Below are 24,178 nucleotides of genomic sequence, written 5' to 3'. Positions count from 1 at the left end.
GTCCCAATCACCTTCTCAATCCGGCCCACGGACGGAATCAGCGTGTTTTTACAGGAGTAGAATGTGTCCTTTTATTTAAAATGCATCTCTGGGTTATTTGTGGGACATAGGAATTCGTTCATTTCCCCCCAAAAAATATAGTCTGGCCCACCACAAGGTCTGAGGGACAGTGGACCAGCCCATGGCTGAAAAAGGTTGCTGACCCCTGGCACTTACTTCTAATTCTGGGGAGGGGGGAGTTGCACTGCAGGAGCATACAACAAATAAAAACTGTCAGAGGATACATGGAAGGGGGAAATGAGTTGGGGGAGATTTAAAGAGCCAGTCTCTCATATGGGTACTCCCTTGCAAATTCCTGCTCTTTCTTAACTTTCCCTGTAACTCAGTGCAAAGAAGAGAAATCTCTGCCGTTTCCTGAAATGTTCTGCATGTGCCTGAGGAATTTATGAAATGTGTGTGTGAGTGTGTGTGTGTGTGCAAGTTGCTAGTGAGGACAAATGCTATCTGATGCCCCTTTCCCTCAAATTATAGTTGGGCTGCTATTTCTGCATAGCAGGATGTTCTGCATTTCATTTATCCTCATATGCCTTTTAAAGTCCTTTGTGAGACAACTGGCTTTCAATTCCCATAACACATTTTCCCGAGTAGATAATGAGTGATGCACTAAAGTAGTGATTGGGCAGCTCTGGTGTTTGTTCATGAAGCCTTCTGCCGTATACAAGAGGCTTGGGTATTGTTTGCCACCTCCCACGTTCAACAGTCATACTGCATTTCACATGGTCAGAGCACAACCTTGATTTACATTTGCAACATACAAGGATGACTCAGAGCCTGCGTGTTTGTTTTCCCCTTAACTGTTTTCTGGGCAGATCAGTACTCAGGCTTACGCTGTGTTTTGTGATGCGGAAATGTGCTAGGAACAGCAAGTGAAGCTTGTATTAGCCTCCACTTTTGCCCTTTAACTAGATTTAGGGGTACTTGTGTCCTGACTCTGCAAGATAGGGTTTCAGTTTCAGCTTATGCAAGTACTCCATGAGCTGGTAAGGAATCATCAGGGCTTTTAAGGCAAAAACCTTGTGGGCTAGCAGCTTATTGACTCACTACTGGAAGCTGTTGGAGCTCACAAAATCTTGCTAATGATAACTTTGCCTAAAAGGGTTTAGGTTCCTGCATGAAAATGCTCCCAAGAACTGCAGCCAGAAAAAATGTTAATGGAATTTGAAATAAATCTTCCAAAGTCATTCCAGATACTAAGTGTGTGCATTAAAATGTCAGATTGTGGAGAGGAGAGAAGGCCTTGGGAGGCAATATAGCAAGTGTGGGAGAAGATAAAGAACCCTTTCTGGTTCTCCTAAAAAAATGTATAACAAATGACAAAGCTAACAGTCAAATAAACAGTTAAAGGTCTCACATTGAATTATTTGCAAATACCCTGAGCAAGGATGGTCAGGGAGTTCCAACTAGATAGAATCCACAGATATGATGCTCCTCAACATAAAGCATCTCTCCAAAAACCCTTCTGAGAATTTGGTGGTTACATTCCCTCAACGGATTAATAAATGCTATGAGTAGGAACCAAACAGTGTCAAAACACCTCTGGTTGAGACTGACCCTTTGCCTACCTGACAGCATGGGTTAACTTCTCAGATAGCGCTAAGCACTAAATTGGGCTGCACCAATTGTCCAAGGAAAAGTCTGAAGAAGTTTTCCAGCCACCTGGTGTCATCAGCCTGTCAGCTGCCAGGAGAAAGCTAATTGCTTCCTTGTCTGGGGACCTATTGACAGGGTCAAAGAGGAGGACTTGTGGAACTGGTTGTTTCATGATTTTTGAAAGGTGATCAACACAGGTATGGGATTCAGTGTTGCGGTAAAAGGGCTATGAAATGGGGAAAGGGGTCCATTCACATAGCACCTGTTCCCCCTTCCCACTGTTCTGGGGTTTTCTCCAACCCTCCAGAGTGAAGAAGTGAGGCTCGGCCACTTAGCCGAATTCTGCCCACACTCCCCAAAAGGCACATATTCCCCATCACTCCCAAAGGAGTCTATTTCAGTAAGAGGTTTAAGCATGTTGCTAGCTTGTCTTGTCATGTGTGGAAATGAAGCTCAAATCCTAGCTCAGGGTACAAATGGAGGTGGAACTGCTGCATTTGGAATGCTTCCTATTTCCTCTCCTAGTGGGTGTAAACATTGAGGTGTAAATGATTAAGTTCATGCCTAACCTTGAGTTATAAGAAGATAAATTGGTGTGAATGTCCAAGCCACCTTCTAAACCAGAACTGCTTTCTGATGGAGCAGTAGGGTAAACCTAGTTCTCAAGGATGGAATTTCCATGTCAGATGTTGAGCTAAAAACATGTGGCCCAACTTGGAATGGGAGCTGTGTGGGCTGAGGGTCACTGGCAAGACTGCCTATTGTTTAATTTGTTGACAGATCTATCAGTTTTCATAAATGATCAGCGTCCACCCACCCCAAAAGCATCCAGCCTTCTGGTGTAATGGACTTGTACTTGTGAGAGGGATATTAGGGTGGAATGTGAGCGTGATGCAGTTGGAACAGGGCAGGAAGGGTTATTGGTGTTTCTGTAGTGAAAAAATGCTCCCCACTTACGCCTGTCCCTCCTCTCAGGTCAAACAGGTCGCTATGTTCTCATCCAAAGACTACGTGAGAAAGAGAGGCAGCTTCTCCCACATGAATGCCCTGTGGAGTCCATGGCCAAGTGCGGACAGTACGCCAATGACGTGCAATTCATATTGCAGCGCACAGGCCCCAGCCTCACCGAGAGACCTTCTTCAGACAGTGCTCCCCAGGTACCCGAGAGGACGTTTGTCAGGGCTAGCCTGCCCATCAAACCCAGGCCGGTCGGCACAGAAGTGCCCAGGCCCAGGCAGCCCAAAAAATCCTTAACCTTCAACCTGGGCCCTATGGCCTCCAGTGACCTGCATGCCAAGAACAAGCTGAAGCAACACAAGAAGGACAGCGTGGGCTGGAGGGAAGGTGCTAGTGGGGGCCTGCTTTCCAAAGAGGAGCTGTTCAAGACCATACTGCACCAACAGGAGCATCTCTACTCCCTGGAGATGCAGGGGGATGCCTTGGAAATGGACCTCCGGCACTGGGAATTCAACAGAGGCTCCTGCCAGGAGGACGAGATCCTGCACCTGGAGCAGCTGATTCGGCAAAACGAGAGTGAGCTGGGTGAGGAAGGGTTTTGGCAGAGTGAACTGCGCTCAGAGAAGGAGTGCGAAAGGGAGCGCCAGGAGAAAGTCCACACCCTGCAGGCCACCATGGAGGAGTACACGCAAAAAATACATGAGCTTATGGTGAAAACGGAGGCCTTGGAGAGAGAAATTCAGTGGGAGATTTCCGAGAGGGCCAAGAGGGCAAAGGAAGCCCCGAGGCAGAGCCCTACTGAACTAGAGGAAATGGCAGCTAAAATGAAAAGGGACCTGGAAGCTAAGGCCAAGCAGAGTGCCCACCTGGAGAGCAGCTTGGAAACTGTGGGGAAGGCCTTGGAGGAAGCAGAGCAAAGCCTTCAGGTATGCACTTCACAATAATGTTCTTTGCTGAGGGGATCCCTGGATGGGTGCTTGCCTTCCATGATGCATGATTGCATACCCATGTTTTTAGGCCTCTAAATGTTTTTCAGAATGCAATTGAACATTATTTTTACTTATTTTGCAATTTAAATTACTTGGGCGCAGAATAAGGATGCAGCTAATAGTATATCTGTTAGACTAGGATTCTAGGTCTAGTTGCAAAAAAAAAAAAAAAGTACATCCCCATAAGACAAAATTCTACAGGAAAACTGTGTTGGGGTCTCCTTTGCAGCCTTGGGCTTCCTTAGAATTCTACCCTTCCAGGCGTTTAGCAGTAGATGAGGTGAGTTCTGGAATCTATTGAGCTATAAACCTGGCAGGTGGCAGTAGAATGTGTAGCTGTTACATCAACCAAATGGAAATGATCTTGCACAATGTTGTATGTTCTGAGACGGGGCACTAAGCTCTTGGTTGTTTCTGTTGAACTTAGTTGAGGACTCTTCCCATGAGGATTATTATGTGGTTTAGCTGGGATGGAACCAGGGAGATTAGCATCTTGCAAGATCATCAAACCCAAAGGAATTAAAGCTGTTCTGTGCCTGAATGGATAGAATGGGCCTAATAAAGTTATGCTGCAACTCTTCCAGACATGAGTTGAACCTGATTATGAGGTGTGCAGTCCTTCAGGCATAGTACTGTGATGTGTTGGTTTACATAGGAATTATATTTGTGGGCATGTGTGTGTGCACACTTTGAGTGTGCAAAATGGTCATTTGCATGTAATCTAACCCTGAAAGCATCCTACAGTAAAGGGAACATTGCTTTGGAACAAATGTAGAAATAAAACCATTAAATAATGGTAAAGGCTACTTGTTTGCCAACATCAAACCAGCTACCACTGTATTTGTAGAGTAATCCCCAAACTCCATACCCTCCAAGTGTCCCTATTTTCTAGGGACGTCGCTGATTTAGAGAAGCCGTCCCAGTTTCTGATTTGATCCCGGAATGTCCTGCTTTTCCTTAGGACTTCCCTATTTTCATTGGAGAAAGGTTGGAGGGTATGGAGTTATACAACCCCTGAGCTGTCTGAAGGCAATCCCATATTGGGAAGGGTTTTTTTTTAATGTTTAATGTTTTATTTTGTTTTTATATATGTTGGAAGCCACCCAGAGCAGCTGGGGGCAACCCAGTGAGATGTATGGGGTATAAATAGTAGAATTTATCATTATGGAGTGGGACATCCTTATTAGAGAAATGATAGAGGGTATGCAAGCTGTGCACCAAGCACACTACTGTGTGGCAAAAAAAATAAAAATGAAATAAAAATTAATCGTCTGTGAGCCCAAAGCACCCACCCACAGCAGAGCCAGCCTGCTGTATCCCTGCATGAATCACTTCTCCGATTTTTCCTGCTTGCACTGCAGGCATGTCATCCAATACATCAGGTGTGTTTCACCCAGCTTAGTCACTTCCGTTGCAGCAGCAGCAGCAACACAAGCAGAATTATTTGCCTTTGGAGGAGGGAGGCTCAGAACTGCGATTTTGCTCAGGAACATTGCCGGGGAAAGCAAAGTACTGTATCCTCGTGTTTGCTTCTAGTTTAATTTAGCTATTAGAAATCTGTGTTTGAAGGTGTTATAGCAGCATGTTAATTATGTGCATCTTCAAAACACAGGCAGCTGTTGCTTCTTTTCTGTTCTTTGCTTTAAGCAAAAGTAAGCAGCAGTAATCGTCCTGAGTCTTCTCCTGGTTCTTGTTTAATTGTTGACTAGACTTTGGTGCCATCTTATGGCCAAGTAGAGGAAATGCTGTGTACTGTACTGTACTGTACTTTTTCCCCTTTCATTCTTTTGCCTCTGTCAGACTCTAATTATAAGGACATGATTGTGCATGGGTTTGTGGGGGACCCATTAAAATAATTCCAAACTGTGAGAATAATAATAGTCCCATGCACATCCGTGGGTTTGTTTCTCCTGGCTGCAGGCAGGGCACAATGAAGTGGGAGCAATTAAGCAGCACGCTCACTGTCTTGACAGCTAAATAAATAGACTATCGTAACATACAAGAGTCATTACGAGAATCAGATAGATTGTTTGTCTGCAGGTCTGTGCTTTTCACAGTCTATCCTCAGTCTTTATAGCACGGTCAGAATACATGGGTTATCTTGCTCTCATGTTTCAGTCTCCATCTTCAGCCACATTCAGAAGGAAAAGAAAATACAGTGGTGCCTCGCAAGACGAAAAGAATCCGTTCTGCGATTCTCTTCGTCTAGCGGTTTTTTCGTCTTGTGAAGCAACCCCATTAGCAGCTAAGCGGATTAGCGCTATTAGCGATTTAGCGGCTTAGCGGCTAAGCTGTTAAAAGGCTATTAACGGCTTAGCGGCTTTGAATAAGGGGGGGGAAGTGGGGGGGGGAATGGCGAGACTCGCAAGACGTTTTCGTCTTGCGAAGCAAGCCCATAGGGAACTTGGTCTTGCGAAGTGCCTCCGCGACGGAAAACCCTTTCGTCTTGCGGGTTTTTCATCTTGCGAGGCATTCGTCTTGCGGGGCACCACTGTATTGTCATTCTGTTAGCAAAGAGGAAAATGGGCCACCTGAGCAATGCAAAAGTGGGGTAGGGGTGTGCTTGAGATTGTATGGAGTTAGATACTTTGCTAGCAAGTTGTCTAGAACTGATGGATAGATCTTCAGTTGCACCCCCAACACCCACCACACAGACCCCCACCAGATTGCCAGCAGATACTGACTTCATGATAAAGAAGCTTTTGGAATGTGTAAGCATCTAGGAATGAATATCTGGCCACCTACCCTATTATTCCTGTCAGCTCATGTAGTTTCTGGTAGATTTCTGCGAATGGTCAAGAAGCAGAGAGAAGCGAGTTGGAGGAGGCTGGGGCGGGATCAGAAGCCTTTCTTCTGCAGCTTCATATCTCAGATGAAGATAAGTTCACTCTGCCTGTTCCTCCTATATCTTGCAGGCCCAGAACCAAGAGCTGGAGGAGCTAAATAAGGAGCTGAGGCAGTGTAACTTGCAGCAGTTCATCCAGCAGACAGGAGCCATGGTGACTTCCCCACAGCCCAGATCAGAAGCGGAACCCCAGCTGGATGAAACCAGCTCTGAGCTGCTGGCTCACCAGAGAACCGGAGGTTGGAACACAACTCAAAGGGTGGGCAAAGTTGGGGGGAGAGGGGAGGCAGGAGACCTCACTTGAGTTAAGGCCTCCTACTGTGCTTCCTCTCATGTAAGCTGGTAGGGAATGGCAATATCCCCAGTTTTCTGGCCTCTAGTTGTGACATCAGCAAACATGGAAACATGCTGTGACATCAGCAGCCCATGGAAATGCATTGGTGTGGCTTTCTTTGAAGCCTCCCTTTAAAATTATCTGGCTGGAGAAACAAATGGACAGCAGATACAAACTTTTCCATAAATCTATACTGCAGTAGCAGGGAATAGCAGTTGGGGGGGGAGAAGGTGGATAGCTTACTGGACATCTGCTTGAACTTTGCTGTATGGATCTTGCATCCAAACACTGTGCTAGGTACAGCTTCCTTTGAAAATATACCTAAAAATGAAATGTGAAGAAAAATTGGAAGTTCTAAGTGGAACATTTAGCACAACTATTTAAGAAAGGAAAAAGTCAATTTCTGATTGTTGAACTTGCTCCATGTTAAACTCTGGATTCCCACATATTACCAGAAGTGCAACACAGCTTAAACAGGGTAGATGTCTAAAAGCATTATATAGGATTTGCCTTGTGTTGGTAAGGTAGCATCAAGCAGTTAAGCACTATAAAGGTCCACAACTACAGCAGTGATGGTGGCAACTGAAATGTGGTCCCCTTCCCACTTATTCAAGAATATTTCCTTTAACATAGTATCTGGGTGGGCAGCCTCCGGGAAATGGTCTGGACTAGAGGTCTGTTCTGCTAGTTGCCTATCCCAGCTTCAGGGGGAAAACAACACAGAGTATTGTGACATCTTAAATACTACAGATTTACTGTGATGTAAGCTTTCATGGGCAGAGAGAGGGGTTCTACTGAGATCTGGCATTCTAAAAGCCCAGCATCCTATGGTATTTTAGCTAGCTAGCCTAGTCTTTGAAGATATGTTAGCCCTCCCTTCACTTTGCAGCCACTGCATATAGGCCAGCCTAAATGAGAAACTAACTGGGTGATATTCAACACTTGCCCTCCTCAAGGCAGACTCGTTGAATCTAATAGATATTATCAACTTAGGTTCATTAATTTCAGTGGGTCTATTCCGAGTAAGATTTAGCTGAACACAGCTCATTGTTTTGTGGCTGAAGCTCTTGCTGTGGAATGTGGGCAGCAATTGCAGCAGTGTAGTTCCCTGGGTCTGTCTTGGCATAACCTGCACAATGCAGCACCACCTCAGGTATAAATTTTTCTAGTTTCCAAGAAAAATCTTGAAGTTGACAGCGTGCATGTATGGAACAGGCTTGGGTGTGTGTGTTTTTTTCTTTTTGCACCAATACACAATTATTACTGATTTTTCACACTGATGCGGTGTCGGCATAAGGTGTGGCCTTCCACAAAATCAATCAATGGCAAATGCTGGTGCCTTCCTGCCTGCCTGGTCACAGAAGTTGGGTCCACTAGTACTCCACAATCGATACAGTGATTTATCCAGCTGGAGAAAGCTGAATTGGGATGAAATAGCAGAGATACCAACTGCGAATGTGGGTCAGAAGTGGCAGCACAGGACACATGTTGGGAACCACTGATGAGGGGGAAGGGTGCCTTAAAAAGTCTGAGATCCTTTGCCAGAAGAAAGCATATTGCCACATACCAATTAAGCAGCTTTAAAGTTTACCATAATGGGGGTTGGGGTGGGAGAGACAACAGTCTGTTGTTTAGTTGTGTGGCAAACAGTGTTTCCATGCCTGCACAGCCAGCCAAATCAGTAGAAGCAGGCCATGGCAATGCTGTAGCGTGAGTTTATGCACACATTGGTTGTTGTTGTTTGTTTGTACAGAGCATAAGAGAGAAGGTATCTGCCCTGAGCAGCTTGCAATCTGAAATTCATCACAGAGGAAAGGGAGGGAGGGATAAACAGGGAAGCAATGCTTAGTTGCATATGTTCAGATTCATTACCATACAAAACCAGGTTCAACATCCTATTTGTACTGGACAGGAGAGGGAACGTGAATCACATGGCCATCTCCTGACCTCTTAATTCTGGTTAAGGAATTGGGAGCAATGTGTGTACTTACAATGTACTGATTATGCTACAAATGGGGCAGGGGGGCGTGGAGAAGAAAACCAAAGGTGTAACTCCAGTGCATTGCATAAAGTTCAGTTACATATATATACCCAAAGTTCAGAAACCCGAGGAATGTAAGGAGGTATGACTCCAGAAAGGCGGAGCTTAAGGAAATATGTATTGAAGTGCTGCTCCTGAAAATTCAGGGCTATTTTGTTATACTTTTGGTTAACTGAACTGTCACCATGATTATTTTCCCTAGATCTACTTGAGCCCAGCGCAGATTCACCTCCCCGAGCCACAGCCAAGCAGTTCCTCGGCAATCCACGAAACCTTCAGAACCCCCTGGTGTCCAGCTTGAACCCTGAGGGTGTGTATGTTTGAACTGCCCTAAGCCTCTTGTGTGCTGAAAACCTGGTCTTGTCAAGCAGTCCTCCAGACGTCCTAATCTTGCTATGGGGGGGGGGGCAGCTTTCATCTGCAAGGAGGTGGCTGTTTCTACAAACTCTTCTTCTACTCCTCAGTTTTTCTCTCCTGCCTTCTGTGCTCCTCCTCCTCCTCTCTCCCCGCTCCCTGAATCAGCAGCTAGTGGCTTGGTTGTTTTGCAGGGGGTACCCGTAAACTGTAGCATGTTGGGGCCAGCAGTAACCAAAGAGAAGGGAAGAGAAGCTGAGGGTGGGAGTAAGCAGAGAATAACAGGAAGTTATGCCTGCTGTATGACATAATAGGCTCGGGCCAAGACTGCTCCACTGTGCAGTGGCGGAGAGATCAATAGACACTCACCAGTAACAGTCTGATCGCTTGCAGGATGGCATTTTGTCTCGGAGCAGTTGCTTTAGCTACACAGTGCAGTATTGCTTACTCAGCTGAGGATGTTTGCTAGTTCAAGCCTATTTAAAACTTCACTAGCAAAGACAAAGCCCTGCATATGCAATTTGCTTGTCCTTCACCCAAGGTCACTCTGCCAGATTCCTTTAATGTCTCATGTTTTAGTTAGCAGCTTAGATTCCTAAAGAGTTGATGGCAAGGGGATCTTTTCTCTTTTATACACTCTTACAGAATTTGTGGCTGTCTATCCCTGATGAATTAATTGCAGCCCTTTCTTCATCCACCATTGTTAGTTTCATTTGACAAATGTAAATTTTAATCCCGTATGCTGAGGATATGAAATATCTTGCTTCAAAGTGCACCAGAACTGGTCTGTACAATTTTAAAATGCTAGTCTGTACTTGCTGTCCAGCAGTAAGTTCTACCCTGCATTCTGCATGGATCGGCTGTGCGATCGAGTTCCCCGCATATGATGTCAGGACCAGAAGTTCCCATTCCTTGTTTTAAAAAGACACAATTTTAGCTTCCTGGTTTAGCTGGTCAGTTGAAACCATTTCCTGGGTTATGGCTGTTGTTGCATGTTGACAGCTTCTAGGAGCCACAGGTGAGCACATGAGTACAGGTTGGGAACCAAAGGTGAACAAATTACCCTGGAAGGAGCATGATGTGTCCCCCACTGAAGCTACCCCTCCCCTAATGCCCCACAGACCCCAGCCCAGGATCTTCATGCACACTGCCCAGACTTGTGCCCTAGGGAGGTCACTTTGGTGCTGCTATTGCAGTGGTTTGACTTCACCCCCCAGAGGTGCACTCCATTGTCTCTCAAGACAGGTGGATGCCAAGAACTATTTTAGCTCTGAAGGAAACAAATGGTAATTTTAGACAGCCTGGCTGAAAACCAGCACAAAGTATAAGGTTCCCACTCACATCCTGCAAAGTGGTGTCATGAGAGACAGACAGACAGACAGACAGACGACAAAACATTTAGTGTTTTATAATGCAATCAGTGCATTCCACGTGTTGTCCCTATGGACCTTAGTCAAAGCAACTTTGAGACACAGCAAGGCAAGTAATGCAGTATGTCCACGTTGTCTTTCCAGACCAGTTTTTAAACCCTCGAATGGTGATGCTGGTGAAGATATCACTTTGTGGGAATTAGGACCCAATCCATGGAATAATAGTTTGGTGATCTAATTGGCCAATGATGATGGGCCCAATATCCAGTTTTGAACGTTTTTATCTATGCAAATAGATTTATCTCCTGTTAACTTGTCCTGGGCAGGTCCCATTTGTTTGAGTGGGTTCTGTTTTTAAAAATGATTCCTGTGGAATGTTCCACTAGAGTGTGGTGGTGGTCCTCATCCCAGCAACCTTCACTTTGTGGGCAACCTTCTTGACTGAGTCTATAGAGAGGGTTAAAATTAAAAGCTGGATCCTCAAGATATTTCAGAAGCGATCTAGGTGCAGTATTTGGGGCTTTAAATTATCTTGATTATAGCTTGCAGTTCCCTCCCACCCCCATAACTATTTTTGATGGCTATGGAATCTTAGTCTTATCACAACAAAGAGCTAGGAATCCTTTACAGTTATAGCATCACAGCAGCCTTTCTATCTATTTTCTTGGCTGTGCTACATTAAATCAGAGTTGGTTTTCTCAAGCTGGTATTCTGTTCTTGGAGAGTTCTGCATATTTTAATGGTGAGAATGGCTTCTGAGAATGCTGATACTTTGCTTTGAATATAGGAGCAAATGATCATGAAATTCTCTGTTGACTTGAACTAATTTTCTGTGCTTGTGGTACAGATTAGGTGGGCTTTCCCATTTTGTGATACTACTACAGTAAGGTACACCTCTGAAATTTTCTCGTGTGATCATTTCAGTTTGATCACACTTTCATGAAGAATCTGTCGCTATTTTTGTTTGAATCTGCAATTGCATGGAATAGCATTTCCTCCCTCCCCACCCCTGCCTTCCTCTCTGTCTTCATATTCTGGTTTATCAAACACTAAGCCATCATAATGGGGTCACTTCATTTATTTTTATATGTCTTGCAGTCATGTCAGCAAAGCAGAGCATCTGGAGGTAAAAAGGCCAGCCAAGGAGGACTGATTGCCTTGCGAGTATAACTGTATAGAAATAAAACCCTATTTCATGTATGTATTTGACTTTTTATCATAAATGGATGGATATAGAAGGTTGTGCAAAATATTTTTACAGACTTTTTAAAAAAAGAACTTAACGCATTGGAAGAAACAGACCGGTTGTATTTTTTATCACTACTACCCTGTTTGTTATCATTTAAAATGAAGATGCTGTTTGTGGCTTCTCTGAAAATTTATATAACCTTTCTATTTCAAAACTTCATCACACAAGAGGACTAAATGGCAGCTGCCCTGGAAGGGTGTGAAACCTGCTGGAGACAAAACTATCCAGAGTGTATACGCATGAATCCTCTGTGTCCATTCAGAAGGTTATACCGCAAGCTACTACCATACAGTGAAAGGGTATTTTATCAGCCAGGCGTCTTTACTGGACTGAACCAACGCACTATAGTGCTGCCACGTGTGCATGATAGCAGTTTTTACCTTGTATGTTTGGTATTTTGTGAAGATGCACATCTTGCTTTCTTTTTTAAGTTGGAATGGGATAAACAAACTGTTCTATTCTTGGTGAACACATAAAGATGAAGAAATGTTGCCCTGAGACAGAATTTGTGGCCATCAACAGGTCCCTTTCATACTAAGGACATTTCAGATCTGGTAAAATGGGATTCTGGTGCTAGCAGTATCTTGCCATTTGTGCCTCGTGCCAAGTATTGCACCATCCACTATTACACAAAGAGAATCGGCTCTCTTCATCCTGTCCAGGTATATTTCTCTGCATAGTTTGGTGAAGGAATGTATAGTAGTACTCTGTTCTAAACTGTTCCAAGGCCCATATGGCAAAACTAAACTTTTCCAAGCGGGTTTTCCCAGACTTTTTCCAATTGTTGATAACTGTGAAATTACTCCAGTGGGGACTGCAAACTAAGAGAGTTCTCCTCTGTTGTTGAGTGGCCAATTCCTGGGTTTGTGTATCTTGATATTTCTCCTTTGCAAAGTAGCTTCTGAAAGGCTGGTTGTTTTGTGTTGCATATGAGATCAGCCCAATGCTGCTCTTCAAATGACTCACCTGTAGTGGCCTCTGCTTTGGCAAAAGCCTCTACGTCGTTCGGAGAGAACACACATTGTAAACTCAAGGTTCGATTCAGTGTGGCTTAAGATGCTCAAGGCATCTGCTATAAATTAAAAAATGAGAACCCTAGGTCTATACCCCTTTTCAGATTTATGCCAGTGCCCCACATCTCCTGTACATTGGCCTCTGCTTGTTGTGGGCCTTATCAGATGGGTGTGGAGTCCCTGTTCAAGGATTTTGCGGGTGGGGGCAGGGAGGAGGGAAACGCAAAGCAGTAGTGGCAGTAATGAGTTTATCTTTCCCTTACAATTCACAACAGGAATTTCCTTTCAAGTTACATTACACAGGACATGCTGTTGAGCTTAATCTGGGGAAAGTAGAAAACTGTGTGTGTGTGTGTGAGAGAGAGAGAGAGAGAGAGAGGGTGAGAGTGTAGGGGAGCATGTATATATATGCATGCTTGCATGTGTGTGTGTCAGATTGCCAATGTAAAAATTGGCATTCTGGTTGCTGAAAGGGGAAAGATTCTTCCCACCTGCATCTCCCACACTCTTAGTTAGTAGCTTCTTGCATTGTTTGTTAATATGACTTGGTTGGGTGATCAGAGTAGACTGTGAAGCTGAATGTGCCGTTCAACATTAACTTCAATATGGGCATGCAGTATGTTGCTGTAATTTAACTGCTTTTTTTTAACACTCTCTTTATCTAAGCCTTCTTTAAAAATAAAAATGGGAGACTAAAGTTAGAATGCTGCCCCCCCCCCTGCCCCCAATACATCCCTGGAGAAGCTTCATACATGAAGTGGCATTTTCACATCATGTTGATGCTGGTTATTCAGAAGCCTAAGAAAAGAAAGGATAGCTTCAGAACTTCTCTGTTGAACACCTTCCCTTTATGAGGCTGATCATATACTACTGCAAATAATCAGCCGAAGCATGTAAAGTTATGTGGAAGAAGCCTACTAGGTGGGACCTCAGAAGTACCAGTTATTATGTCTGATAGAACAATTCCCAATATAATGTAGTCTTCTGTTTTACTATCTTCTTAACTACTTGGACATGGATGGAATGCTATCATTTCTCCATTTGCAACTTAAACTGCACCCATAAAGCTTCTGTCCTGCATAAGTTCAAAATTAAGAACAAAAAATGCTGAGACATTCCTTAGTTCAGTGGTAAAAGGTGCAGCCAATATCTTCTTACAAACTAGTTGGAAAATAATTTCAACATTTTTTAAACCCTTGTTGTTTTGGTGCTTACATTTTAAAAAGAGAGCTCTTGCTCATTTTTTTTACCAGGTCTGAGTGGAACCAGTAATGAATTTTTACTAACACTTTTATGTTGCAAACCCAACTTGCTTCCAAACACATTCCACATTTTCTAGGACAGTAGCACCAAACATCCTAGACTGTTGCATTGATGAAACCAGATAGAACCCCTTTCATTTGTATAAGTTTGAGTCTATTTAACATACATTAATTTGGTCTTCAAATAAAAAAAGGATAAACTTTTAACTCCAATTTTCAAAATGTGTGATGGAAGCTGCTTTTTAACAGCCGTGTATGATGGAGGGAATGAAATAACAATTATTGGTAGCATTACTTGTTGAACTCTTTATTTGGCCAGTTAAGGTGCATCTTTTATGTATTTATAATGTCCAAAGCTGATGTGCATTCTCACTGTGAAACCAAGAGAGGCAAATTGGCATGGGAGGGTTGAATGGATGTTTGAGTGGGAGGCTGTGAATGGCTCTGGGAGCCCTGATCTTGTTTTAAAATGTCTTTTGTGTATTATATAAGAAATATGACTTGTTTTCTGATTAGGAAAAAAAATCCTTGTATGAATGTATATCCCATGCACTGGCATTGTCTGGTTTTAAATTGTAATAAAATTCCTGAAAATAATTTGCTCTAAAGTGTGTCTTTGCGTTCCAAAGAGAGTTCTCCAGCCTTGTTCCTGGGCGATGACTCCACCTGAATGTCACAACAAGCCCATCCGCACATTACATTATAGCTGAGCTGGAAATGCAATGGAGGAGTAAAATATCAGTGCAGCACTGCCGCTTGCAGAATGGCCTGCGTCCAACAATTCCTCTTGGCACGAGTGGTGATCACACTACCACGTGGCATCCATTAACACAATTGCAGGTGGGTTAGAAAAGAACGGAAGTAGAACACTTTCATCTTGTTGGGGTGGCTTACCTTCCCCAGTCTAAAAAATATATAAAATTGGGGTGCCTGTTAAGATATTGGGGTGAGAAGCAAGATTTAAAATCTAGATGAATTGCAAAAACAAAACACATTGTGGTTACTTTTACATACCTCATAGCTGTAGCACTTTTCAGGTCAGTCACTCCCAGAGCCTCACCTCCTCCTAGCTCAAGGATGGTGATGTGTCTCTAGCACATAGATGCCTCTACAGTATGCAGAAACAAGGATGTTGGCCAGAAATGTAGGCACAGCTGTTGGCTTGCTTAGTAGTCCATGTAGGTTGCCCCCTTTACCCCAAAATACCTTACTGCTCAAGAATATGTAGAATAGTTGTAGCTATCTAGAGAAGGGGTCAGCAAATTTATCAGCAGGGGTCTGGTCCACTGTCCCTCAGACCTTGTGGGGGGCTGGACTATTTTTTGGGGGGTGAACGAATTCCTATGTCCCACAAATAACCCAGAGGTGCATTTTAAATAAAAGGACACATTCTACTCATGTAAAAACACGCTGATTCCCGGACCATCCGCAGGCTGGATTTAGAAGGTGATTGGGCCGGATCCGGCCCCTGGGCCTTAGTTTGCCTACCCATGATCTAGAGCAGTGTTTCCCAACCTTGGGCCTCCAGCTGTTTTTGAACTACAATTCCCATCATCCCTGACCACTGGTCTTGCTAGCTAGGGATGATGGGAGTTGTAGTTCAAAAACAGCTGGAGGCCCAAGATTGGGAAACGCTGATCTAGAGTGATGAAAATGCAGGCTGTACGTTCTCAAAGGTACTCTTGCTTGCTTTAGATGTTTCCGTCTCAGAGTTCCGCCTCCGGGCTTATACTGTCAAGAACCCTGGTTCAGATTAGGTCCTATCAGCTGTATTGCAGTGCAGAGAAGGCAATGCGATCTTATCTGATACCATTCTGTGTTCTAAGAGACAGCAGGCCATTTAAATCAACATTGGTTCACCCTGCTCAAATACAGATGCTGTGTTTAACTGCATTCCCACTAAACAACCTCCCTGTTGTCCTGTGGGCTCCTCCTGCAGAGCACATTACGTGCCTCTCCCCCCCCCCCCCCCCAGCAAAGCTAATAATCTCTGCAGGCTCCTTTTTCAAAAGTAATCTAATCAACTTGGTCTGTTTCTGCAAAAGGACTTCGCCATCGTTAATGGTTAAATTTAAGCATCTTTTTCTTTCCTAATTCTATCCTCTCCCCAACTCTGTCAGTCAACACTGGAACTCCATCTGCTACTATGGCTCCAGCAATCCAGGACTGATGGACAGATGACAATAGAAAGGTGGTCTCTTGGGGGCCCTTTCCAGCCAACCAATAAATGAGGCTTGCATTCCAAGCAGTGAAGAAATGGTAGACATCATCTAGTGACAATGGTGCTAAATCCCATCAAAAGAAATGTATGAAGTAGCCTCACTGTTGGAGTGGTATGTTGGCAAGAAGACACACAAGTGGGAAATGCAACAAAATGGTGCATTAGATCCTTGCCCTTCAATAGGACTGCTCCACCCTTTTTTTTAAAAAATAATTTTTATTTGGTTTTACAAATATAAAATTATAACAATACAACCATACACACCCACATTTGGAAATTCCTCAGAATCACTGGACTTCCCACTTTCCCCTCCATGGGTCCTATTATTAACCTTTTCAACTGCATATTTTTCAACAGTCCATATTTTATATAACTCCATTATCTCCATAGTACTTGCTACATTGAAAGTGTTATTGCAATCCTGCTAATGTTTCCATCTGCTTACAACGGTCTCCAAGATAAATTATATTTTTTTCCCATTCTTTGTTAAAGTTTTGGTCTTTTTGGTTCCTGGGCTTCCCGATCAGTCTTGCCATTTCAGCATAGTCCAACGGTTTAATTTGCCATTCTTCTCTGGTGGGGAGGACTGCTCCACCCTTTCTGCTGTTAGGGGCACGAGCAAACAAATTAACACACTGCACTCAGTTTTAATTTTTCAGAAACACTTTGTGGTTCCTTGGTTCCAATGGGCTGCATTTGGGAGGTTTTGCATCATAGAGCCACCTTTTGTACTTCGGCACATTTTGGGTTACTGGAGCTTGCTCTTTTGTTTTTGAGGGCCCTATTTGGACTCCATTATTGTCAACCTGGAGGCACTCACTTGGTTACTTGGGGGGGGGGGGGAGACCCTGTATGTACTTCCTTCAGTAAAATAATTTGAAAGGAATTGAAGAAAAGCCAAAAAAAAAAAAAAAAAAAGGCACTAAATAGCAGGTCCAGAAACCCAGTGGGAGGAGAGTCTGGGTGGATTTCATGGTGCTGTGTTAAACAGCTGCTCAAATAATTCTTTTATTTTCACAAATATTTGTTTCTACATGCCAGTGCCACTAGTGGAGCCCACTCTTCACATGGCATCAGGTGAGCCTCTCTGGGCAGAGCATTCCACATATGGGGAACCACCACAGAAAAGGCCCATTCTTGTATTGCCACCCTCCAGACATACAAAGAAGGGCCTTGTGGAGGAGGCATACAAAGAAGGGCATGATGAATGCAGAGTCTGGGACAGTTTATATGGGGAGAGGCGGTCCTTCAGGTATAGCGGTCCTGAGCCATTTAATACTTTATAGGTCAAAACCTATACTTAGAATTGGGCATGGAAACTAATAGCCAGTGCAGTTGGGCCAGGATCACTGTAATATGCTCAAACTATCTTGCTGGCCGCCTTATTCTGCAGTAACTGAAGTTTCCAAACCATCTTCAGAGGCAGCCCCACATATAACCCATTACAGTAATCTAACCCAGATGCACCACAGTGGTCCAGCATATCCACTGCCACACCCGCAGATGTAAAGGATAAGCAAAGCTGTGTGTCATCACATATTGCTGGCAGCATACTCCAAAACTCTGGATAACCCCACTCAGCAGTTCTATGTAGATGGAGGATAAAAATGAACTCTGAGGAACCCCACATTGATGGTTCAATGGGGCCAAAGAGCATTCACCAAGCACCACCCTCTGGAAACAACCATTCAAGTAGGACTGGAACCACCACAAACCAGTGCCACCAAACCCTAATTTGGACAGCTCTTCCAGAAGGATACCATGGCTGATGGTATGGAAAGCTGCTGAGAGGTCAAAGAGAATTAACAGGGACACATTACCCCTCTCTCTCCCAACAGAAGTCACCATACCAGGCGACCAAAGCAGGTTCTGTGTCAAAACTGGGCCTGACCCTGACTGAAATGGCTCTAGATTGCAATTTTTTGAAGACCAAAATGTAAATTAAGCAGGATCCATTTTAATTCTACTAGATCCAACTTTTACCAAGATGCAGTGGAAAAAACAAAGATCTTGAAACAGAAGGGGCCATGGCTCAGTAGCAGAGAACAAGCTTTGTCCCATACTCAAATCCTAGCATGTCCACTTGAAAACAGTATGGTCTCTAATGAACAGCGTAAGTATCATACCAAATGGGGTCAGAGGAAGTATGTGTCCTGGTAAGCATACCTGGTAGTAGTGCCAGGAGCAAGAGAAAAACTTCAAAGTCTCCCAGCTGAAACCATACAACTCAGTACGAACTACTGCAAATTGAGCATGCTCCTGTCTGCATAGCCCCTCCACCCTGGATTGTTTTGAGGCAAATATAAGCCATTCAAATTCCACAGTGTCCTGCAATGTATTGGATCATCCCTTTGTGCTTTACACTGGTTTTCCAGTTCAAAATAGGGCCACAAAATAATCTCCTTTGTAAGCACATCAAATGGATAAAATGCTTTAAGAACAGTGCCACAGAGCCACTCCACCAACGATATCAAGTCAGCTTCTGATGGCATTGTTTGGCTTTTGCACACAAGACAGTTAAGATGCTTGCAATTCCTGACTATCGATCCAGCCCATCAAACTGTTCTAGAAATAAAACCGTCTTGTTTTACACGTACCCTCCTACAGCTCCATTGCTGTTGCAGTGGGAAACAAAGCTCAATAACTCTTTGTAAAGAATGTCACAGAAAGTATTGATGGTTAACAGCACACATCACGGGCTTCTGCTCATATGTATTCGTAAGCCACCAAGGACAGAGTCCACATTATATGCCATGTGTTTTGTCCCCCATGACATTTATTTTAACTTTTGAAGGCTTTATCCCCAGTAATATGGAAATTCCCAGAAAACATCAAATCAATGTCTAATTTTCCTTCATTGTGTGCATTTTGAGATGGCTGCAGTCAGTGATTTTTTTGTTTAGAAAAAAATATGTCCCTGTATGCACCATGAAGCTGTTATAGTAAGTGCCACACTTTCAACATGGGGGAGGGGAGGTGCTAGTACTGCATATCCTTGAGTATCCCCAGAAAAAGCACTGGCTGCAGTGTTAATGATTTCTGACAAAATGGATTCTGCTAACCTGTTGTGGCAGCAGCACAACAGCCATTACCTGCCTGGAGGGTGAGTGTTGTTGTTGTTTAGTCGTTTAGTCGTGTCCGACTCTTCGTGACCCCATGGACCAGAGCACGCCAGGCACTTCTGTCTTCCACTGCCTCCCGCAGTTTGGTCAAACTCATGCTGGTAGCTTCGAAGACACTGACCAACCATCTCGTCCTCTGTCATCCCCTTCTCCTTGTGCCCTCCATCTTTCCCAACATCAGGGTCTTTTCCAGGGAGTCTTCTCTTCTCATGAGGTGGCCAAAGTATTGGAGTCTCAGCTTCAGGATCTGTCCTTCCAGTGAGCACTCAGGGCTGATTTCCTGAAGAATGGATACGTTTGATCTTCTTGCAGTCCATGGGACTCTCAAGAGTCTCCTCCAGCACCATAATTCAAAAGCATCAATTCTTCGACGATCAGCCTTCTTTATGGTCCAGCTCTCACTTCCATACATCACTACTGGGAAAACCATAGCTTTTACTATATGGACCTTTGTTGGCAAGGTGATGTCTCTACTTTAAAGTAGAGTAAAGTAAAATCAACTTCAAATCTGTGCTATGGGACAGGATCTGTTAATGAACCCTTCAGGATATTATAGCTACTATTTTGCCTTTCTGAAATTCACTCAGTCAGGGAAGTCTGAAAGTGGTGTTTACACTACTGCCATCTACTTAGTATTTTACTCTTGCTGCTGTCTAGGAGATTTTGTGGGTTAGCTATAAAACATAGCTGAATAGCTGCAAAGCCAGTTGAGTTTAATATGCTAATAAAATCCACAGAATAATGGCTGCTGGTGCCTTATGATGACATTTGGTACAAAAAAAAAAAAAAAAAAAATAGAACCTGGGCCAAGCAGAATGCAAGATGTGTCTGTTTTGGCTCCATGAAAGAGATTGTTTTCTCCCTTTCCCTGTACGCTTTGTGAAGTCAATAGGCTACTAACACAGCATCTGAGGAGTTCAGTTGTAGGGGTCTGCACTGCAAAGGATTCCGATCCCCCAGTACCATAGTCCTGATCTGATTCAGGTCTCCTGCGAATGGTATTAACTTTTTCCCTGTAAGCCCACATAAGACTCTAAAGAGAATCTCCCTCCTGAAATAAGGTCACTGACAGACCTTAGTTCTCTGCTAATGAATTCTGTGCTGCTCAAAAACCTGCATTCCTATACCTAACACAAATTTGTTGAAGGTAATCACCTATTTCCACCCCCTCATCACAACTAATCAATTGACAGTGAATATTTTATGACTTTTAATTTTATGCATGCAAAAGCTTTACTAAGTCTAAAACTGGCATTTATTTTAAAACTGTTTTATCTTTTAGAGGCATTGTACAAACAAGAACATTCTGCAACACATCCTCAAACCGACATCTTTAATGGTGCCAAAGGCCAGCTAATTGGATTTGGTTTGCAAACAGCTAACTCTGCTACAAACCATTTTTATTTGCCGTTTTGGGTCAGATGGGACACAGATTTCTTTAGAAATGTAGGCAGCCTTCATCCTGTGATGACTTAAAGGCTTGCCGCAACTTAAAATGAGTGTTGAATATGCGTGTAGATGATTTATATTTAGTTTTCTGGGTGGACTTGGAATTTAGTTTCTCAGGGAAACACCTGCACATGATGTTTGGGGGAAGATAGAGACGCATATGTTCACATAAACAATGGTAAGAAGGATAAAAAAAACCTTTGAATACCTCTGTTCTGGCATGAGAAACAGCACAGGCACAGGCGTCTCTGCCAGTTGTGCTGGGAAATAAATAAATAAATTCTAACCTGGAATGGCGGGAGGGAGATGAAAAGTCTTTGCGCCTCACGAGGAGACCCTCCTCAGAGCCCAGAGAAGACATCAGTGAGCCAAAAGTCCAGAAAAAACCCACTCCAAGGGCTCCAAAATGGCCACCGCACTACCCCACTCAACAGGGAGATGGGGCTTTTTTGCCCAGGATACCATTACTGCCGTCTTACCTTGTGAATGTTAGTGGTAGGCCAGCCTCTCGGTGAGGAACATGAAAGACCTCCACAAATACCCTACTCCCAAAATTCTCTACAGCAGCCCTCTCCTCTCGCTCTTTCAGACTACAGTTTGGTTGGGGAAGACTGCTCTACAGAATGTAGAATATCGCTTTGTTTCTGCCCAGCATCACCTTTAAACAAGATACTTTCACTTAGCAGAGAGGCAGAGGCAGAGAGAGAGGGGGGGAAAGAAACACTTCAGCCCCAAGCATCTTGAAGCCATTCTGCTCTGCTATTTATGTAAAGAGGAAGCTGTGCTTCTTGTGACATGCCACCAGTCAAGTTAAAGAGCTTCCCTTAGCTGGTGGGCCTCGCAAATCTCTTGCTCTCACTTCATCACACCAGTAGCAGGCTAGATGGATGGTTATTATCCCTGAAAGCCAATGAACGCTGGGCATATGCTCTCATTTAAAAGCATCTGCGCATCTATGACAAAAAAGGCAGACCATCTCCATGTTCTACATTCCTCCTTTGGGTGTGGTTTTTAAAAGGGGGGGGGGTGAGCTTTGCGCAGAGGTGGCGTCAATAATACATTTCTGCCATTTAATATTTTATTGATGATTTGACTTCTGCAGCTTGCTGTTCCCATTTCAAGGCTGCTGATTGTTTCTGATTAAAGTTTTATGCCTGACAGGAGAAGCCTCCTCACTACACGGGAGATGCTTCTGGTCCCGCCCCCCCCCCCCAACCACTACAGAGCAGCGGGAAGGAATTGCTGGCCACCGTACAACAAACTATTACTTAAGCATGGTGTGGAAAATGAAGAGGAGATCGTGAGGAGGAAGGGCTTGAGCAAGATTCTGAGCCCTGAGTGCCTCAGCTGGCTCCTTCCTGAGGTATTCTGTGGCAGCAAGCCCAACTGCGCTTCTCCATGTGGGCATCGGCCCCAGCAGCCGAAGTCGAGGTGCTCCAGCGCAACTCTGCTTATCCCAGCAACACTTTACTTGCAGTCCATGATGCACTCATCCTTAGTTTCCATCCATTGTTGATTCCAGAAACCCCAATGGAACAAGCCATTGACAACATTTGAAAAAGTTCTACGGGTGTTCAGAACCTCCCATAATACAGGCCTCTCCTCTCCACTTCGCCTCTTGGTCAAAATTAGTGACTTCAGTGGAAGCCGGAGTCTAATTAACGGGTCAGAGGACCAGCAGCTCCAAGCCATTCTTGTTTAAGCAACTTGCAAATCGCAGATTAAAATTTCAAAGCCTGGTAAGGCAGAGGATTTAATTGACTGAGGCTAAGAGCTAGGGTGCTTTGGGTTAGACATGAGCAGAATGCCCTTGGCTGTTCAGTGCTACTGATCACAAGGAAAAGGAGACAAGACTCCACAAGAGCCCCTACAAGTCATTGTTATTAGCGAACGTTATTGGTAAACTTGCCTCGCCCCCGCCATCTTTCTACACTGGGCCAAGTATTGGGATGAATGCTCAGGCAAAAACGAGAAAGGCCTAGTGCTACAGAACGATTAGGCTTCAAGCTTTCTACTTCTGTCACACAGTTCCTAAGAGGGATGGGGCTTGCCACTTGCCTCCTAGTATGGAAATCTGTTCAGGCAAAGCAACTGTCCGCCTGTTTGGAACTCAGCACTGAAGCAACACAATTCCCCCAAAATCCTGCCCTAGATTTGTGAAGACACTACTAAGCAACATCAGATTAATACTTTTCTTCATCCTGGAAACTCAATGGTAAAATAGATATTTACAACCACATAACTATGACAAAGCCTTTTCCTGTTAGGACTCAAATGGATTATGCTCTGGAAAATCATTCCCATTTTTTAACACATTATTTTCCTCACAAGTTTTAACGCCCACATTTTCCAGTTTGAGATAGTTCTGCTTCCTTCATATTTGAGAATTCAACCTCATAGTTATTTAACGAATAACTATTTATATATGCAGTCATTGCTGAATTTATATCTTGTGCAAATTCCATGTGCGAGTCTTCCCTGTGAGACATTTTGATCCTATTTGACCAGCCATACCTGGAAATAATCACGCATACAGCTAGCTGGCATCTAAATACATCCTCTGGGATACATGATGTCTGGACAAAAAGATGACATGCTTGGATGGTGGATGGATATATCTTGACAAAGAACTGTGAGCTACATAGCCCATTCTAACAAGTTTTAACTTCCCAAATCTTGTGAGCAGGAAGTACAAAGGCTGCTACAGCATTGTAGAAGATGAACCCTTGCGTAAAGGAAACTGGGTTGGCAACTGCAACTGGTGCAGGAAGGACACCTCTCGTGGGTCCTCTCCCCGTCACCATACTTGCTTCACAGTGGTCAATTAAGTCCATGCCCAGCAATGTGGTCCCCTCCGGTGGTTTTTGGACTCCAATCCCCATCAGCCCTCAGCACCACAACCATTGGTCAGGATTAATGGGAGCCATACTCCAAAACATCTGGAGGTTACCAAGTTGGGGTAATGGCTAGAGGCCATTTTGTTTATTATTTTATTTTTGCTTTGTTTCTGCCGCCCCCCCCTTCTTTCTCACCTAAATCCCTTTTGGGAATGAACCAAGATTTCTTCACAAAAGCATGTAAGGATGCTGTTTGCTGGCAGCAGGGTGCAGCCACGAACTTGCCCCTGACGGGTTCGTGCAGAAGGAATCATGGCCAAAGCAGGAGGTGAGTTTACTTCTGCTTTCATAACTGGATTCCCTCCTGCTACAAGCGTAATAATTTGTACAGAGTCAGCATCTGATTTTAGCTTCTGTGCTGCCCTAAAGATACCAGGAAGAACACAGATGGAGCCTGAGGACATTTTTATGTATGTGAAGGAGGG

General features: G+C 44.0%; 1 protein-coding gene across 7 annotated transcripts in view; it reads left to right on the top strand.

The window, feature by feature from the left end:
- The window catches only part of RASSF7 (Ras association domain family member 7), a 77,984-nt gene extending 63,323 nt beyond the window's left edge, over positions 1-14,661 (top strand). For 3 of the 7 annotated variants that reach the window (XM_028735473.2, XM_028735482.2, XM_028735465.2), the window contains 4 exons: positions 2,626-3,533; positions 6,512-6,680; positions 9,019-9,126; positions 11,639-14,661. In XM_028735473.2, coding sequence (XP_028591306.2) covers positions 2,626-3,533; positions 6,512-6,680; positions 9,019-9,126; positions 11,639-11,670 — 1,217 coding nt within the window. In that variant the 3' untranslated portion in view covers positions 11,671-14,661. Of the gene's footprint in view, positions 1-2,625; positions 3,534-6,511; positions 6,701-9,018 lie in introns of all 7 variants that reach the window. The other 4 variants (XM_028735499.2, XM_077931873.1, XM_028735490.2 and 1 more) reach the window with 4 other exon arrangements.
- Positions 14,662-24,178: the final 9,517 nt, after the last annotated feature.

Source organism: Podarcis muralis, chromosome 1, assembly GCF_964188315.1.
Source record: "Podarcis muralis chromosome 1, rPodMur119.hap1.1, whole genome shotgun sequence".
Taxonomy (NCBI): Eukaryota; Metazoa; Chordata; class Lepidosauria; order Squamata; family Lacertidae; genus Podarcis; species Podarcis muralis.
This window is presented reverse-complemented; position numbering and strand designations above follow the sequence as displayed.